Source organism: Epinephelus moara, chromosome 8 (assembly GCF_006386435.1).
Source record: "Epinephelus moara isolate mb chromosome 8, YSFRI_EMoa_1.0, whole genome shotgun sequence".
NCBI classification, from domain to species: Eukaryota; Metazoa; Chordata; class Actinopteri; order Perciformes; family Serranidae; genus Epinephelus; species Epinephelus moara.
In genome coordinates this window covers 34,952,568-34,972,491 of record NC_065513.1, presented here as the reverse complement: position 1 = coordinate 34,972,491, position 19,924 = coordinate 34,952,568, and the positions used below count along the sequence as shown (strand labels likewise).

The window sequence follows — 19,924 nt, the reverse complement described above, 5'->3', positions numbered from 1 at the left end:
TCAGTGTGATAAATATGGAAAAGTTGATGATGTTAGTGCAGGGCTACCCAGAGCTTTACATCTGTCCCACGGACGATAGGCCTACACACTTATAAACAGCACCTGGAAGAAGATCAGCTCTGCACTCAGGATTTCAGGTAAATAGGCTATACGATGCTTGTTAAGGTTGCTTAGCAACCTCAGACACAACCTGCCGCACTCTTGAAAACTGGCACAAAAAAGGTACAAGAGTAACACCCAGCACCTGACCTTGTGTTTTCTAGGCTGTGAAAGATGTGACATGTGTACGGCCTCTAATTCCCAGGGCTGGTACCTGTGGTTATTCCACAGGCTAGTTAATAACATGTCGGGCAGGAAATCCAAAGTGTGGGATCATTTTGAGAAGGTGAAGGACGAACCCAAGGTGATATGTAAACTCATCTTCATTGGTCGACTACAAACATGACGTATCATCTGAAACATGGAAGTAGCTACATGCCCATTAGCCCACAGCGTCATTAACAGGCGGCTCGCTCAGTGTGTGACGTGCACTTGTAGATAAAATATAGGCCTATATTAATGAAGGTTCATTAGTACGGTTTTGTATTTCTCTGTAATGTAGCACAGTGTTAACAATGTTACTGATACTATTCTTTCTCACACCTTCAACTCAAACCATTGTGTTGCCCCGCCCAAAATATACGATTTAATAATTAAATTAAACATGTGGGCAACTAGTCGACTAATGGCCCTAAATGACAACTATTGGTCGACTAGGAAAATTCTTAGTCGGGGGCAGCCCTAGTATTGAGCATACAACTGGATAAATGAGGCTTGGATCATACTGCTTGATATAATTTTGCTTTACCCCTTTTACTTCATCAAGAATTTTCTGTCATTTGGATTCTTTGTGCACCGGAAGCATTTCTTAACAACTTTACGCAACAAATGTTAAGTAAAAAATATACAAATACTCATATTGAGGTTGAAGTTTGTAAACAAGTGTGAGATAATATCAAAGAGGGTCAACTCATTTTCAGGTGATCATGACTTGCTAAACCATTATTTCAGTCAAATCAAACGGTCAAACTTTGTGGGTCCACAGGCCTGAGAATCCGCCTGTTCAACTTCTCACTGAAGATTCTCACCTGCGCCCTCTACATACTGAGAGTCAGCCTGGATAACCCCCATAAGGACAACAACAACCCATGGTGAGCGTCACACTCAGCAGTCGCCACCTCACTCATCAGTTAACCCATACTCTAGATGTGTCTGTGTTTTCTTGATAGTTTTTTTTGTGTGTGTGTGTGTGTGTGTGTGTGTGTATGTGTTATATGATTTGCTAAGGTCTTTACTTAGTGATATCTTTTGCTTCTTAAAAAGATATGAGAGTCCAGAAACTGTTTTTTGCAGAGGCAGCTGTCTTCTAATCACTTCTAATGCTATCTGTCTTTTTCCTCTTGTATTATATTCCAAGCCAACCAGATGACTTGCCATATGCCAGAGGGAAATATCCAAGAATATTTCCCCCTCGCCATGTGCATAGAGCCACAAATGTGACAAATATGAGAGGAAAACACATTTATTCATATGCAAATATTGCTCACAACACTTTGAATATGCCTAAGGGGTTTGTGTAATTGAGAATTACTCCCAAAACTATGAACTTTAAATGTATGACCAACATTTGTGTGCCTTCTGATAACATTTAATCCCCCTCCAGACAAGTTTTATGTGATTAATATTTTGTTTAACATGGTTTTCTCACATAAAAAGTAAAAATTAAACTCTGAAAAGAGGCTGAGAGCAGATCTATTCTTTCTGCCTTATTGAGACATTGTGGATCTGGCCTTGAGCCTATCACCGCGGCTTGTGCTAGGTGCCGCTTTCTTCTCCAGCATTGACACAGCACTAAAACTAAGTGTGGAAATAGGTCTGGCTTTGTGAGACTAGCGCTTGGTTGACCTGTAAAAAAGCAAGATAGCTACAGTTAGCATTAGAAGACACATCAGGGAGATTCAGCCATACATGTTTGACCCCAAGTCAAACCAAGACTCTAAGGTAAGGAGATTGGTGTGCACCAAAATCGGTAATCGGCTTTGACGCTTGTTTGCTGTTGGGACACGGTATCATTATGTTTCACTCGGGAGCAGCTGCTGAGTCAAGTGTGATACCTACTGATAAAATTCAGTACACCGCTCTGGCTCTTTCTTTACACCAGCCCACCCCTAACAGAGGGTTCAGGTTTCTATGCAGGTGCTATATCGAAGTCTGTTCCCCTGTCGATATTGCACAGCCATTGGCTTTTATATTAATGACATGCCTAATGTAGCTTGCCTGTTGTATATTTGAATCTCAGACTTTAGGAAAATGCACAGACATCACCCTCTTAAATAGAGGAATGTGAAAACACTCTCCAGGGATAAACTTTGCACAAACACACGTCAGTATAGCCAAGTAGGACATTTTTAGTGGACATAAACAAAAGACAAACACATTTATGAGTGGAGGGGGATTTAAAGATTGCCCTGGGTTTTCTTAAGCCCTGTTTCCATCAAACACTTTCGGTATGGTACTAAAATTAACCCTACAGACATGGTACCTAGATCCTTGCCTTTCCACCACAGACAGTACTACTTAAATGTGGGCGGTGTTGTTGTCACTCACTGCTCCATCCAGCACTCACTGTATTTCCTCATTACCTGTGACACGGAGGGAAGTCTGCACCTTGTTAATCGTCCACAAAACGAGGCTGCACGCTGACATTTTCAGAACAAAATAAAACAGGCTGCAGTGAGAGTCTCTCTCCATGGGATATTTAAAAATAGTGGATTTGTGGATTTAGTCCTTCTCAGGCAAGCTCAGGGGTTTAGTGTTGCTGGAGCTCACAGGAATGACAATCTGTGATGCTTTTTTTTTTCTCCAAGTGAGGATTAGAATATATGCAGTTCACATAACCCGGTCGAAATTAATACATATAAACACTCATTACGAAAAGTGTATGTCATACAAAAAGTAAAGTAATGGTCAAAGTTGTGACAGTGAAATTTAAGGTGTGTTGATGGATTCATGTTGTCAACTCGTGCATTGAGTAACATTACAAGATAACGTTCCACCTTAGAAGTCGCTGGCTGTGGGCCCAGTGAATTCAGTTTTTGCTGCTGTGAGAGGCAGCAAAACATCTCCTCATTTAATAGTTGCAGTCTACAAATGAAACTCTCCACGGTATGAACAGAGGTTACATTAGCCTCAAAACCAGCCCCAACTCAGCCCTGAGCAGAGTGACCGCCCTCTATTGACCAATCAACAGACTGCAGTGTTCACAGCTCCACCTTTTAGTACCAGATCTGTGTGCTAGGTACCCCAACAGAGGGGGGACCAAAAATGGGGACGTAAGGAACGGTTCCATTGGTACCATCCACAACTTTTCACAGTGGAAATGGAAAAAAAAACGTACAGAACTGAACCATACTGCTCAATGTGGAAACAGGGCTTTATTTACTATGAAATAATGAAGTAATGCAGTGATTTTTTTCTTTCTTTTGTGTGTGTGTAAGCTGCTCCCTCTGTGAAGTCATGTGGAAGTAGTGGATTGTTTGTATTGTATTGCTCACTGCCAGCAGCTTTTAGAGAAACATTGGGTTTGTTCTTTATGGCAACATACCAACTGATGGGAATGCTTCCCAGCGGGTATCTTTGCACTCACATTCACACTTATGTGTTCATGCTTTTTTCTTTGTGTGTGTGTTTCCCCTGTTACTATTTTTCCCGACAGTGCAAATTATTCGAACAGCAGCAACAGTACAGAGCGGGGAGACATCGACTGGTATGTTTGCATCAAAATGGCGTTGAACTGTAAAGTGGTGTTTGTTCACTCTCTAATTTATGTGGAGGTGCACTGAAGTGTGAGGAAATTTTTCATATGTTTTTTGACAGGTCGTTGATTTTCTGGGTTTGCAGAAAGGAACCTGTATGGGCGATACAGGTGAGAGTAGTAACACTCCACTGAAAGTGCACATAAATCAAATTCCACCATATGAACCCAGTCTTACCACAGGATTCAACCGAAACACACCAGCAGCTAGTTGTTAGATAAAAGCACTGCAGTAAGTTCCTTAGCTGAGGTTGAGCAGCCAGAAGAGACGAGTTTGGTTCATTTATCTCCCTCTCTCCTCTCCGCTCCAGGTGACAGTGGCCTTAATCAGTTTCTTGGAGACCATGCTTATCACATATCTCAGCTACAAGGTAAGGAACTGGTCCACAGTGCACGGTTTCTCTCTCTAATCCATTCTGATGTCTTCCAGCTGTCTGATCAAAGTCCAGCACACTGCATTTGTTCTTCCTTGTGGGCTGACAGCTTTCAGTGTCCAGTCCAAGTGCCAGGGCCAAGGCACCTATTACAGACACGGGGCCAGACGACTTTTGGCACTAATTTTAGACTCAGACATCACACACACTGTGCCTCAGAAACAAGTTACATAAACCGGCACGCAGGGCTGGAAGTGCTGCTTTTATTTCATCTATGCGAGTCCTCTAAAGGTGCACTTAGTCCTCAGTTCCTATGCATTCAAAGGGAGGACTGTGTGAGTAGGGAGTGATATCAGCATTATGTTCTCTTTGGGAATAACTCAAGTTCCCACGAATAGAAAAGGTCAGTCTTTGTGTGAGATTTCAACACTGCTAATGAGCAGGAATAAGCAGAGGGATTTTTGCCTAACAGAAATGTACAGTCTGTTAATGAGGTGGACAACATATCAAAAAGACATCACAATGAAATGCTGGCCAGGGGTCTCATTACAGAAAAATATCCTATTACAGAAGCAATTCATGGCAGTGTCTTATCCTATCTTAGACCTCCTATCATATATTAACCATAGACTTTAAACAAAATGGACGTAGCTACAATGACGTCACCCATTGTTTTGCGGACTCCCATTTTGAAGCCTCAACACTTTGGTCATCGTCATCTTGTTTTTTTGTCGACAGAGGTGACCTAAATTGGGCAAAATTGGACTGAGAAGCAGAGGACACTATCAGCAGAAAGCCAATCACTCAAAAGCAATCCGCCCATAATTATGTGTAACTTTAAGTCTCAATAAAATGTTAACAGGTGAGTTACAAAAAAAATCCCTCCCAGTACAGTTGTCATGGAAGTAAAAATTAGTTTTAGAGACTGAATTTGTTTTTTGTACCAGGCTGTAAAGACATCTTTTTACAGTGTAAAGCTGGATACTTTAACATGGGTGTCTATGGGGATTGACTCACTTCTGGAGCCAGACTCAGGCAGCCATTTCAAGAACTGCAGTTTTTGGCACTTCCAAGTTGGCTTAATTTTCAGCCCTGGAGTTTGCTGCTTGATCTTAACTTAAGAAATCCTTGCTGTAGCCGGAAATTCAGTATAAGTAGACCTAACAACAGTGCTGCTGCCTCTTTAGACCATTACTTTGAACTGAGGACAGAGTCTATGCCATCCTAATTTCGGATTCCTAAAGTGTTTTGGGTATTTTTTCAAATAAACACAAGAAGTTTGTACTCTAGATAAAGGATCAGCACTCAGTGAATAACCTCCTCCTTTTCTAGAGCACAAACTTCTTGTGTTTTTTTTTAATAGAATTTAAAATTATTTGATTATGGTCATGATTACATCAGTACAGAGCAGCTGAATATTCTAGCACTTGAGTCTAATGTTAACTGGCATACTACTGTTAAAAGATATCCACACTGAGAGTTAAAAGCTCACGTCCAGTCCTCGCTGTTGACTGCGTCTCCCATAGATTTTCTCATGTACACTTGTTTAGCCTTCTGCTGTGGTTTTATTTTTCACTGCAGAGCATTGTTAACATTACAGCAAGTTGTTGCACCATGACAGTCTCCTCTCTGTTCCCATCTGCTTCTTCATGAGATCACGTGAGGTGGTGCATTCATGCTGCCTCCAGCTTCATAATCTTAATAATATCCTGTAGTGTGTGTAATGCACCATTATTTTCAAATCTTGCAGTGTGTGCGTGTTTGAGATCAAAGAGAAGAGCATCTGTGGGTTTTCTCCTTGTGTTGTTGATGCGGCAGGATATCAAAATCGGTTAGGATTTTAAAACTCTTATAGTCTGAGCCCGGCTTCACTAGGGACAGTTCTGTGATAGCTAAACTGCCATCATAAGATTAAATATGTTTCTGCGATGCCATAAATATTAAATATCATCCTATACTGAGTTAAGACAGGACTTCTGTAATGAGACCCCAGTACAACACTAGAAATACAGCCTGAATTATGGCCACACAAAGCCTCTCTGATACAGTGTGAGCAGCCATTAGAGCTTTACAAAAGTACAGTGTAGGTTTTTAAATTGTTGTGGGATGGATTGCATAACCTTGCAATCTGTTTACTGGACACTTGTTTTATTTAGACATTAAATCATTAAAGAAAAGCTCACCCAGTTTGCATCTTAATAAAATAAGCCTAAATTGTCTTGGGATCTAAGGGATATGGGTACCAAAGCAGGAGACATTGTCTTATTAACACCACCCACACCGTGTACAGATAAAGTCTGCTTCTTGCCAGGGTCCAGTGTCTTCACTGTACTGCTAGTCTCTGCAGAAGATTTTCTTTGTTTGGAAATATTAGCTTTAGCTTTGCGGCTCTGAGACTTGGTATTGTCTCAGACATTTTGTTCCGTAGGTTTCAGCTCCCTCCCCTGTGGTGATGCTCTAAAGTTTGGTCTAGGTTTTATTATTTGCAATTTTCTGATCCTTTTATGTGTTGCTATGTCTTTTTTCCTTTCTCAGAAGGCCGTTTAGGGAATTACACTGCGTATATTATATGAGGAGCAAATCTGCTTTCTTTCAGCTGGTGATAAAATCAAGCCTTGTAAAATGAATTGGTGTCATTTTCTTTAGTACATTTTTTTTAATGGTTTCATCATGGACAGAAGCCACCACCGAACTGAACCTTGTAAATTCTGCTCACTCTCAATATGCAATTAGTATTTAGTCCCTAGCTGATTGTGCCAATGGCTGCAGCTCGCCTTTTTGAGGATAAAGTCTGCATCTTGGCCCATTTCGGTCTTAAAGGGATAGTTCGGATCTTTTGAAGTGGAGTCGTATGAGGTGCTTATTTATAGTCAGTGTATTATCGAGAGAGAATTGCAGATGGCACATCCCCAGTTTGGAGAAGCAGGAAGGAGTACAGCCACAAAAGCTAAGCAATGTACTGCTGTGGACGGAAGCAGCAGCAAAACGTATTTTAGCCACCTTAAAAATGCCCCATCTAGAAAAAATCAGCGTCAGTTCAAGTGTACGCTTATATTTCACTGCTGTATTTTGCCATCAGACAGCAATCTCCGACAGGGAACTGAGGCAGTTATATCACTGTCAAAGCCAGACTCCTTTTACAAAAACATTTAACAACACTGAGCACAGAAGCTGCTGGACTGCTGCCTCGATCAGTTAGTTTGTCTGTGTTATTGTGTGTCTTTGGTACTTAAAAGTGTTAGGTCAGTTGGTTGGAAAAGCCTTGTGCGATTCTTTATCACCCCCAGACTAACAGCACTGCGAACAGGCCTACAGAGCCGGGACTTTTGTTGGAGGCAATGCGGAACCTCACTGGCCAATCATTATCATGTTTTCTAGGCATGCCCAAAAATTGCAGATTGAGATTCATAAGATAATTAAGATGGATTTAGTCTGTTCATTTGTCACGTTATACTTAGGAAAAATACCTGAAACTGTCCCAAACAAAGATATTTATTAAAGATACTTTTGGCAAGTATCAGGAAAGCCATGACTCGCAAATGGTTGCAAGTTGATCCTCTGAAATTGGCCCAATGGCTGGAGATTATAAACAAAATATACTGCATGGAAAGACTGGTGGCTTTGACAAGAGCATAGATAGACAAGCAGTAAAAATGTTCTCAGTATAGCATACACTTAAACTGGTATGGATTTGAGGACTTTTTTAAGTATGTTTTACTGCTCAACTCAACTCAACTCAAACTTTATTTATAAAGCACATTTAAAACAACCAAGGTTNGGGCAGAAATTTTTTCAATAAAAAATTTAAGAAAGCTCTCACAGAGAGTGGGCGATGGCACGACTGGAGAGTTGCTGACCTCCATCCACAGCAGGACATTGCCCAGCTTCATTGTTGGTGCCTCTGCCTGCTTCTCGAAACTGGGGGCGTACTGACTGCCATCTACTGTATGTAATATACTGACTATGGATAAGCATTCTTTATGGTACACCATCCGAATTCCTGCTGCCCATCTGCTCTCCCATGTGAGAACCTCCACTGGCTCCCTGTCCTACAACACATCCAATTCAAAATCCTCCTCCTAACTTACAAAGCCCTCCATAATCAGGCCCCCTCCTGTCTCACTGACCAGCTCCACTGCCACACGCCTTCCCGCAGCCTCCGCTCCTCTGATGCCAACCTCCTTACTCCACCACTCAGGACCAAGCACCAATCCTGGGGCGACAGAACTCTCTCTCCCTAAACACATTCGAGATCGCACCGACCTCTCCCGGTTCAAATCGCACATCAAAACTCCTCTTTTAATAACAGCTTTTAATGTGTGAATGATGTTGTGTGTATTTTATTGTAGTCCATTTTATGATCATTGTTAACTAATGTAAAGTGTTGTTATTTTTATGATTAAGTACCTCATGCAATCCCACTTCAAAAGATCCCAACTACAGTATTACTTTAAAATAAACTAGTGGTTTTCTTCTAAGCTTTCCTTTAATTAAGGCTTTGTTGAATACTTCATTCAGCAAGTTATAAAGCAAGGATACTAATAAAGTTAATTTACATAACGTGTCTAAAAGAAAGAGCATGCAACATACATGTACAGTAGTTTCAAAGTTAACTCTTCAAAAAGTCATACAATCTATAAAAATGTAGTAATAAAGAAATTCAATTACAAAGACTGTGATAATTGTGTTTTAGTCACGCGGCAGCTAATCATCGTTAACATGCCCCACAAACAAGCTCTTTGATTTGAACGCCTCGAGAACAAAAACAGGTCAATGAGGAGTGTTGTTTCCTGACCCAACATTAATGACTGACCTCTTCATTCCAGCTCTAATAATCTCAGATCAATACAGAACATTGGTACAAAAGAAAGAAGCATGTTTGATTTTATTGCTCTCTCCCATTAGAACAACATGGTCTTACAACTCACAGCATACACAAGTGTTGCCCTCTTGCCTGTTTTGTTTCCCTGAGTCATCTGACTTCCTCCAGTTGTATTATTACTGGAATTACACTTCTCTCTGAAACAATCTGCACTCTTACTGGTTCACTAAATAATTTCCCGTCTATTTCCTTTCCAGGGGAACATTTGGGAGCAGATCTTCCAGATATCCTTCATATTGGAGATGATCAATTCAGTGCCATTTATAATCACAGTGAGTTATTCATTTAATCAACTGAGCAGTCGGTATGTTCCATAGACGATGTATTAGCACAGGCTCAAGGTCATTTTGGTATAATTTAGCTCAGTGCAGTCCAATAATCAAATGTTAATGCTCCAATACCATGTGTACCTCATCCAGAGGCATATTAATTTAATGATTTCCCATCATGTCACCATTATTTCACCCTTTCTCTCTTCCGTCTTTCCCTCCTTTCCTCGTTTAGATCTTCTGGCCTCCATTAAGAAACATATTCGTTCCTGTATTTCTTAACTGCTGGCTAGCCAAAGGAGCCCTGGAGAACATGATCGTAAGTGTTTTCAGTAATGTGTTTATTGTACTGTACAAACCGTAGCTGCATTATGTAGGAAACGGCACAACTGAAGGTACATTATCCATCCTGTGGCGGACATACGAAAGCCTACAGCTCACGAGTAGCCCCGGCGCTAAGGGCTGAGAGGGTTTATGCAATTTAGCAGCCTGGACAGAATTCAATTAAGCTGACATTGTGCACAAGTCAGTATATCTTATTGAAGTTGGCGTTATTAGCTGCATTAGTTTGTGTAACGTTGTTACCATTAATGCAATTTACTGTGATGAATCAGCCCACTGGCTAATTAGTTGACTATCAAAGCCAACACAGACCATTGGCTCAGGTTAACTGGGCTGAATCTTGTTTGGAGAAAAGATAAAAGGGATCAGAGAGAGAGGCTTTTTTTTTTTGTTTTTTTTTTTTGTTACAATTGCCTAAAAAGGTTAAATTAGGCTGTTTACTTTTAGTTTAAGATTAAACAGACTCACATCCATTGTGATAAAGGATTGGTAGCTTGGACTGTAACTGTAGTTGGTTGGGATTATGTGACCACTGTGGTAAGATACAGGGATGCTGGGGTGGTATCTTCATTAGTTTTATTGATAATGATAATAGACAGACAAAATTAGCCCACAAGCACAACAACAGCGCTGGCAGGATGCATTAAGCAGTGCTAGCACTAACAAATGCTAACAGCAACCTTATGACTGTGCGACTTAAACTAGAAGCTAAATTAATGTTTCTAAATAGCAGGTCACTTGTTTTACACGACATAAACATTAGTCTGAGACATCGTCATTGCAGGCACTTTAATAATGATTATGGTATACACACAATTGGGGTCAGAGTACTCACATGGGCACTTTACTGTTGCAAGTGTTAGCATATGGCTAGTAGACTTTATGCAGATTCCAACTGAACAGACTACAATGCCAATATAGACTAAAGGCACCAAAATGTATAGATAACATTCTACTTACACACAGCACAAATTGGCTGACCCCTGCCACCACTAACAAGTTACTAAACTACTTTAAAACACAAATGGGGCAACAGTAGCTCAGTTCATAGGGACTTGGCGTGGGAGCCAGAGCGTCGGTGGTTCAAGTCCCTGAACGGATTAACATGGGGTGTGTACTGGTAGCTGTAGAGGTGCCAGTTCACCTGGGCACTGCTGAGATGCCCTTGAACAAGGCACTGAACCCCCAACTGTTTGGGGCACCTGTCCAAGGCAGCCCCCTCACTCTGACATCCCTCCATTTATTGCACATATAGGTCCTGTTTGTGCATATGTGTGTATTTCGGGCCTGTGTGTATATGACAAAAGAGAAAAAAATGAATTTCCTCTTAGATAAATAAAAGTAAATAAAATAAATCACATCCATACTACAATTTTTATCTTGTATGGTTACATAAAGGGTGTCTAATGGTCCTTAAAAGGTCGTAAAATGTCTGTAATTCATTTTTTAAAATACATATTAGGCCTTAAAAGTAATTAAATAGTCCTGAGTTTGAATTTCTGAGGTCTTAATTGCCACAAACCTTTTATCTAATTCAATTTATCTGTCTTTTAATTTCTTCTAGAGTCCAGCTCTTTCGTGTGAAAGTCCACATTTATGATGTTACATATCTTTAAACCCTCCACTGAACCTATTACTGTCTTTAACTTGAAGTTGCTCACTTTATTCTTACCCACTGGCAAAATGCAGATTAACCTAACTCACCGTAATTACCATATTCCTACATTAAACCTACCTCTGCTCATGACCACGTATACTTATGTTTATACTTACCTGCAATGTTTGAATAAGTAAAAGATGATTTGCCCAAAGATCACTCTTAAACTTGGTTTAACCAACAGCAACTGCAGGCAAAACAAAACAGAAGAAGACACTGCAAAGCAGCACAGAAACACAGAAGAGATAAAAAAAAAGCCTGGAGCTCAGAATTCTGGTGTTGTAGTATCAATATTGTCCAGAATTTACCATCTAGGTGCAAAGTGACGGGAACATGGAATTCAAAGCAATTAGACGATATCCAACTGGTGTAGTGTGTTCTCTCACTGTGACACAGATGAGACCATGACAGAGTACGCGCCTCACGCCAAGGCGGTAGTTGGGCAGATGGTAGAATCTGAGGCCAAGCAGACCCAGCACATGGAGAGAAAGCAGGCACAGTTTGGAGAGGCGGTGATGGGAGGCAGTGGCAGGCAGAACATGCTAACAAGGAGCAGCTAGAAATGAGTCGTGAGCTTCTACATTTCAAGATGGAGTAGAAGACAGCACAATATAATACTAACAATGTTCCACAAGAGGAGAAGACGGTGGAGATGGATATAGACTGTGTGTTTTTCTAGTGTTAATTTATATCCACACCATCGTCAAGGTCAAGGCAACGTTAATGCATTAATACATCTAAGTATAAAGACAGTAACTGAGTTTTTCTAGCTTTGTTTGACTTTGACTGAACAGACAAATATTTTAATTGGTAATCCCGAACGGAAAATGTATTTTATGGCAGTAAAACTTGTATATCTCTTTTATCATATCCAGAACGACTTCCATCGTGCCATCCAGAGGACCCACTCTGCCATGTTCAACCAGGTGGTTATCCTCATCTGCACCTTACTGTGTCTGGTTTTCACTGGGTGAGTGAACCTTTGTTCTTGTTAGTCACAGACAGGCTTTGAGGCCTGTTCACTGACCCCCGCTGCAGAATCTGCTTCCTGAATTGTGGCCCAGAAAACATTATCTCCAGCACAGTGGGTAGTGTGCATATCTTGGAAAGGGCAGATTGTTTGGAAGAAGCTATATACATGTTGTAAAAGCAGAGATTGAAAATGTAGATCTTGTGGGCTGACATATTGTGCTGTGCTGTCATCGGCCCAGTGGCGGCGCCAAAGGTGCACAGTTTTTCTGGCAAGATGAAAGATGTTTTTATGATTGTTGGGGCCTGATTTTACGGCAGCTTCTCTAAAAAATTGTGAAGCATGTTGCGATGCTTATAGGCGTTTTTTTTGCAATGAAATTGTAGGTAGGTACAAATGTAAATTGCAAAAAAAAAGTTGCGATGCTTTGATGGAATCGGAGCTCATTATTAGAGGCTTTCAGTGTTTCCCGCTGAACCAGAATCCATTTGTGATGTTGGGGCAGTGGGGGACATCAGCTGTTGCTGCCATTGGCTGTGGCGCTGAAGAACCATCTCGATCATAAGCCGCTCTCCTCCTGATCTCTCTGCCGGTTAGCACAACCTAACACAACACAACTTGATCTCACTCATACTCGTTATATTTTGCCATTTGGGCACAAGCCTCACAGCTAGGTTAAAATCAGACACTGATCCGTTATTCTTACGCTAAAACGGCTTGACTCTGTCGTTTAACACATTAATAACCATCGCTTTGTGATGGTAACAGTTAGCCCTGTCACTGTGTGTGTGATTCTGTCCCAGACTTTAGGGACGGCCTAGGAATGTTTGACTTGTTTACTAAAATTGAGTAACCCTGAATGGTCTCACTCTGGGGAGAAGTTCAAGAACAGGGTGACCTGGAAAACGGTATGTGAAGTTGAATGCTGTGTCTTCAATAAAGTACCCGCAAAGGCTGCAGACTAATCCCGTGTCATAAAGAGTCCTCCTTCAACTCTCACAGTGGACTGAATACACGTGGATTGGCTGAATTTGCGTTAATTGTTTTGTTCGCAGTATCGCAAAATCCTGGAGGGACTACAGTAATTAGATGCAGGGTCCGGAAGCTGTTGATGCCAAGAAGTTTAATTTTATCGAAGTTCTTTGGATGTATGAACCCTCTTTTAGCCCACTGGGTCTCCATCGACCCACTTGAGCTAGTTCTAAGCGGCTTAACATCACACATACAAATATAAATGTTTAATGTTAAACTTTTGTCAGTATGGGCATCTTACACTTCGTTAGCTTGGTTAGATTCTCCACAATTTTGCCGTTCAGTTCATTTTACAGACACCATATGTACTAAAGTAGAATTAATTCAGATTTACAGGCATGGTGGACCAAAAAAAATGGTGATTCTGAATCTCTGAAGTGGTCATAAAGTCTGTGTCTGTTCCTTGATTATTTCCATTCCTTTAGTTCGTAAGGGTCCACCAATCAAAAGATTCAAAGGGTTTTTTTGTGAAATTAATCCAAGTTTTGAGTATTGCCATGTGGGGACCAGTGTTCACTGTCCACTAACATTTGTCAAACAAGACCACACTTTAACTGACATAAACAATGTTTTCTCTTCTCCCTGCACTGTGTTGTTGGGTTTTCTTGTTTTTGTTAGCTTGCCAGCTACAAATCAAAGTGTCCCTACCTTTCTCTGTTTAGTCTTCACCCCTCTCTCACTCTTTTCCTCTTGCTCCCAGAAACATTTTGGGTTTCATCCTGTCAATTGTTAGAAAATATTTTTTAAAGCCCCAAACACTTGTTAAACTTCAAGAAATCACAGCAGGAAAAAGTGTTAAGTTGAGGGAAATACGCACATGGCCGTTCTCATTCCTCCATCCTTCTTCATTTCTTTAGCCTCATTGATTTCCACTTTTATAACACCAGTTTATTTTAATCAAAGCTTCCACTTCTTGGCTTTCTTGTGCCTTGGCCAGCACCCAACACCCATCTCATGCACTCCACCCTGTCCAGTTAGTAATTCTCATTCCCCTCTGCCTCGGGGTTTCATTAAATCTGCAACTTATCAATAAGAAAAAAACTCAAACAAATTAGCACAAGAAGGGAGCTGGAACTGACAGAGCAATCAATACTGTCACTTTAAATGACATACTGATCAGGAGCCTAATCTGTCTTCACTCTGGTGCCCTTTGATCTTGGGTAAATTGAATTTGATATCCAGCCCGCCAGGCTGAAACATAATACTTAGAAGTAGATTACCCTGGTAAAGTATCTCTTCACATATTTTAATTGTCCTAACCCCGAGGAGATATGTCTGATGTAACACCATTAAGTATAATTCCTCATCTCTCTGCAGAGCTTGTGGGATCCAGCATCTAGAGAGAGCCGGGAAGCACCTTTCCTTCTTTGACTCCTTCTATTTCTGCATCGTCACCTTCTCCACTGTGGGCTACGGGGACGTCACGCCACAAATCTGGCCCTCCCAGCTGCTGGTGGTCATTCTCATCTGTGTTGCCCTAGTGGTGCTCCCACTGCAGGTAATGACTGTGGAGTAAACTAGGGTTCAACGCTTCAGTAAACCTTGTGTTAGGTCCTGTCTTATCAGGCATTCTTGTGATGTTCTGCATCTGTTGCTGACCTTCGTTGGAATATGATCAAATATTAAATGACATTTTCTTGCAGCTATCACCAGCTAGAGCAAATAAAAATTCATAAAGGGCTTACTTCTCTGACATTTTGGCTGCAGACAAAATCTGCACATCTTACTCAGAATTCGGGCCAAGTCACGCTGGCTCACGCCGGCTGCATGATAAATCCACCTATTTGCTGTGTTATTTATTTTTAAAGATCTCAGACATGTTCATCACTTCAAGTGTTTACTGTCCCCGAAGAGCAAAGTGGGTGTGAAATAGAAATGAACTCATGCTGCTGGCAAACTACGCCATCAGCAGTTTTCACCCCGGTGTTTTCACCCTCTGTGTCCAGACAGCAAATCTATCTCTTTTATTATTAAATACATTCTTGTTGCGTTTGACATCACGTCGATGCTGCTGTCATTGTGTCAGTTTGAAGAACTAGCATACTTGTGGATGGAGAGCCAGAAGTTAGGAGGGAACTACAGCCGACACCGGGCGCAGACAGAGAAGCATGTGGTGTTGTGTGTCAGCTCGCTGAAGATCGACTTGCTGATGGATTTCCTCAACGAGTTCTATGCTCACCCGAGACTACAGGTACCAAAATGAAACAGGATCTTTTTCAGAAAGTCAAGTATGTACAGCAGTCGAATAGATAAATCAGAGGCTGCTTTTGCCATCAGTTTGTGTTCTTAATGTACCTATTTTTTGTTAAGTTTGTGTTTTGCTCTGTCTCTTGTGTATCTGATATTGAGTTTCATTTGTTGTAAAGGTCCATCTAGGGTTTGGCATTGCAAATTAGCTTAGACTATAAATGCTGAAGTGTGTGGCATCAATTTATGCTACATACTTGTCCCCATACAAATAAACATTAAATAAATCAGCACAGGAATGGTTATGTGATAAGCAGGTTGACAACAAATTTATGTTTCAGTGTACATGTTGACTTCCAATTTGAACAAAGTATTTCTTGAAGTACTCCTGCGGAATAAATGGATATGCAGGACAGATGAATGAAGGGGATCAAAAAGCTCTATTTTAAACATACACTGTACAAATAACACACTTAAAGGTCTAGTGTGTAGGATTTAGTAGTATCTAGTGATGAGTTTGCATATCACATTATCTAAAACTTCTCTTGTGTGCCGAGAATGAGGGAGAACTAAGGTGGCCGATGCAAAAACGTGAATGGCCCTATCTAGAGCCAGTGTTTGGTTTGTCCATTTTGGCTGTTGTAGAAACAACATGGCAAACTCCGTGAAAGAGGACCCTTTCCATATGTAGATATAAATTTTGAGGTAACGAGAACACAATGATTCTTAGTTTAAGGTGATTATACACCAATAAAACATAGTTGTAGATATTATAAACCATTTTTTGGCATTCTGTCTCCCTAAATCCTTCACACTGGACCTTTAATCTGCATTCATTATGTAAAACTTTAAGCATGATTTAAGTGATGCATTCATATCCCTTGTTTTGCAGGACTACTATGTGGTGATCCTGTGTCCAACGGAGATAGACATTCAAGTCCGCCGTATCCTCCAAATCCCTCTGTGGTCCCAGAGGGTCATCTACCTTCAAGGATCTGCCCTCAAAGACCAGGACCTGATGAGGGCCAAGTGAGTGAAAGCGTGTCATGCATGCATTCAGACAAATGCATATAGAACACATTACCACAAAACAATCTCTTGGATATTAGTTACTCATCCCATGTTACGTTTAATTAAAGGTAACCTTGTTCTCTTGCATGCCTCCATGGTGAACGAAGAATCCAGAAACAGAGAAATTTCTTGATGAATGGAAGTGAAGGGGTCCACGTTTAACAACAGCAAAACTATATCAAAATATCCGTTTACATACTCTCACACAACTCGTGCAGTATAATTCAAGTCTCATTTATCCAGTTGTGTGCTCAGTACTTGTCAAACGCATGTAATTTTGCTAAAACATCAGGATTTTAAACACTTTACCAGTCTCGTGCATGGCAGCGAGTGCGTTTGAACTCATACGCATGCATGCATTTTTGCTAGAGCATTACTATTTAAAGCCCTTCAGCAAAAACCGCCCCATGCACAGACGAGAGGGGCGCCTGGGCAAGCACGTGCGTTTGAACGCTGCTCAATGAAATGGACAAGCAGAGTTGAGTGTTCTTAATAGCAAGGTTGAACGAGTTGTGTGAGAGTTTATTAAAGGATGTTTTGACACAACACAAACCCCTACTTTTAGGTCCTTTTGTCATCGTGAAGGCATGTGAGAAAAACACAAATTCAACACACTCTGCTTTAGTAAACTGATATACAAGCGATCATTTTGGATGGGAGAGTCATCTCTGATTCCATCATTCTTTATAAACGTGCATAGGCACTGAATAGTGTATTTACATGAAATGACGTTTGGTTTCTTGAATTGCCGCCACCATGTGTGATTTTGATGAAGGAAGTGAAACAAAATGGCAGTTCAGTGTGATACCAGGGTCTGTGTTATTGTCTAGTAAAGTCATTGAACGTGTCTGTCATGTCCTTGAAAGGTTTGAGTTTAGCACACATTCTATGTTTTATTGATTTTTGGCTCTGGATAAGAATCTCTAAATTACTTAAAATGTAAATGTAAAGTTTGAGTCCTTGAAGTGCAGTTAGAGGATGAGGTACTTACAAGTCCACTTGGCTGCCCTCTGCTTGCACATCAATGTAATAGGATTTCACTCTACATTGATCATCTGCTCACATCAAAGGCCACATACGTAGGCTGCGATGAAAACTGAGATGGATCACATTGGGACACGTTTAAACCGTTAATTTTCGTCTCTGTCCCTGAAACATATTGCAGCGCCACCAGTGTGCCGTTCATGGTTTTAGTGTCACTACAGGGGATCTTTGCTGCTTCTGCTGCTGGCGGAAGTTTTGCAGCTGATGATGTGGTACCAGTGAAATGGGGTCTAGGTACTTCTCACTAGCACATGATAGAGGTGAAATTAAAATCATCAATTTAACCAGGAGCCTGTACCCTTTTTCAAAAGCACCTCTTCAATGTGCAGAGTTGTGCAGGTGATTAGGTGCTTCACCAATTTCACGCACTGATTTGCATTAGATAAAATCACCCAGCCAAGTAAGCCTCATAGACTCCTCAACCCTGCTGTGCTGAAAGATTTCTTACAATTATTTCATATTTTAGTTTTCAGGTTCACAGGACATGTAAGTTTTCTGTCATGAATGAATGAACTCTGCTTCTCATGTGTCGCCAGCACTGGACTCTAATAATAACAAATAACAGCAGATGGTTTTCATGCTAGAATGCAGCTTTTAACCTTTTGTCACAGGGCATTAACACTCATCCCTGCCTGGCTTTTCTTTAAAGCATTGATCTCTGTAAATAGTTTTACGTTTGGATGAATGTCGTCAACCCGTGAACCTGCCTGTCTGTGTTTCTCTCTGTTCGTCTCTCTGTCACTCTCCAGGATGGACGACGCTGAGGCCTGCTTCATCCTCAGCAGTAGGAACGAGGTCGACCGGACTGCTGCTGTGAGTCGCATCAACAATTTATCGAAGCAGTCTTTAACTCTCTTTCCAGTGCAAACCCTCTCACGATGATTTAAATGGAGCAATTTCCCTTCACACTCTGCTTCCTGTTTAAATTAGCCGAGAGAGTTTGAGATATTCAGATGATGTCATGATTCTATTGGAGCTGCCATTGAGTACTGGGAGCACACACTGAGTCGCTGAGGCCAAATTTATGGCCCATAAAAATTAGATTGCGTTTACAAATGAGTCTGTGCATAAGTAAAATAGAGCTATTTCTTCCCCCGCAGGATCACCAGACTATTTTGAGGGCTTGGGCTGCCAAGGATTTCGCTCCAAATTGCCCTCTCTACGTCCAAATTCTCAAACCTGAAAATAAATTCCATGTTAAGTTTGCAGGTGAGTACTGGAAGACTTCCAGCCTTTGTTTTATCTTAATTTTCTTAAAAGCATACACTTCTTAGTCTAACAAATTGCAATCCATTCATTTTCACTCAGATCATGTAGTGTGTGAGGAGGAGTTCAAGTATGCCATGTTGGCGCTGAACTGTGTGTGTCCCGCCACGTCGACCTTGGTCACGCTCCTGGTTCATACTTCCAGAGGACAGTGAGTACACACTACTATTTTACAGCATTAGCATTTACAGATTTACAGTGATAGCCACTGTCAGTATGTTCTTTCATCACTGTGTGAGTTATCGTTATGTTCCTGCACCTTTCTCCCCAAACTCGTATACATCTGCTGCACTTGAGGTGATTTCAAAGTTATCAAATATAAGAAAGTGCTCTTACAGACAAAGTAATCTAATCGCTTGAATTTCGACCTCTTAGGAGATATGCTTACTCACTTTCTTGCTGAGAGTTGGACAAGAAGATCGATACCACTCTAAAGCTTTGTTCCCACCAAGCAGTCTGGTTCAGTTCAGTTTGTTAACATTAGAATAGTTATTTTTTGCGTTTTCCATTATCAGAAGTTGTATACGGTACCAATAAAACCATTGATTTGGTTTGTTTTTCCTTACCCCCCATGACACTGACACAAACCACGAACACACTATTTAGACCCAAAACACTCCATCCTGTTCTTTTTTTGCTCTGAAAATGTTGGCATGCAATCCTATTCCTTGGACAATCACATTCCTTTGCATCGCCGGTGAGGGAAAAAATATAACAAGAGCTGGATGAAGCTGTTACGCAATTATCATCTGGTACAACTCCACCTACATTTAAGGGTGCTTTCACACCTGTCCTGTTTGGTGCGGTTCAGTCGAACTTAAGTTTGTTTGCCCCCCAAGTGCGGTTCGTTTGTGGTGAGAACGTGTGCCGACCTGGATCTGAACCAACTGCAGTCACATGACACATCGTTTGGGTTAAACATGAGCATGTTACAGTCCTGGAGGATTATTAATGTGCACCTCCTCCTGTACTGCCTT

General features: G+C 41.0%; 1 protein-coding gene across 10 annotated transcripts in view; it reads left to right on the top strand.

Moving 5' to 3' along the window:
* LOC126394810 (potassium channel subfamily T member 1-like) overlaps positions 1–19,924 on the top strand; it is a 110,460-nt gene that overhangs the window by 62,858 nt on the left and 27,678 nt on the right. For all 10 annotated transcript variants that reach the window (XM_050051897.1, XM_050051895.1, XM_050051900.1 and 7 more), the window contains 13 exons: positions 1,085–1,190; positions 3,755–3,805; positions 3,916–3,964; positions 4,165–4,224; positions 9,307–9,381; positions 9,614–9,697; positions 12,253–12,347; positions 14,697–14,877; positions 15,406–15,570; positions 16,459–16,595; positions 18,431–18,494; positions 18,782–18,890; positions 18,990–19,098. In XM_050051897.1, coding sequence (XP_049907854.1) covers positions 1,085–1,190; positions 3,755–3,805; positions 3,916–3,964; positions 4,165–4,224; positions 9,307–9,381; positions 9,614–9,697; positions 12,253–12,347; positions 14,697–14,877; positions 15,406–15,570; positions 16,459–16,595; positions 18,431–18,494; positions 18,782–18,890; positions 18,990–19,098 — 1,285 coding nt within the window. The remainder of the gene's footprint in view (positions 1–1,084; positions 1,191–3,754; positions 3,806–3,915; positions 3,965–4,164; positions 4,225–9,306; positions 9,382–9,613; positions 9,698–12,252; positions 12,348–14,696; positions 14,878–15,405; positions 15,571–16,458; positions 16,596–18,430; positions 18,495–18,781; positions 18,891–18,989; positions 19,099–19,924) is intronic.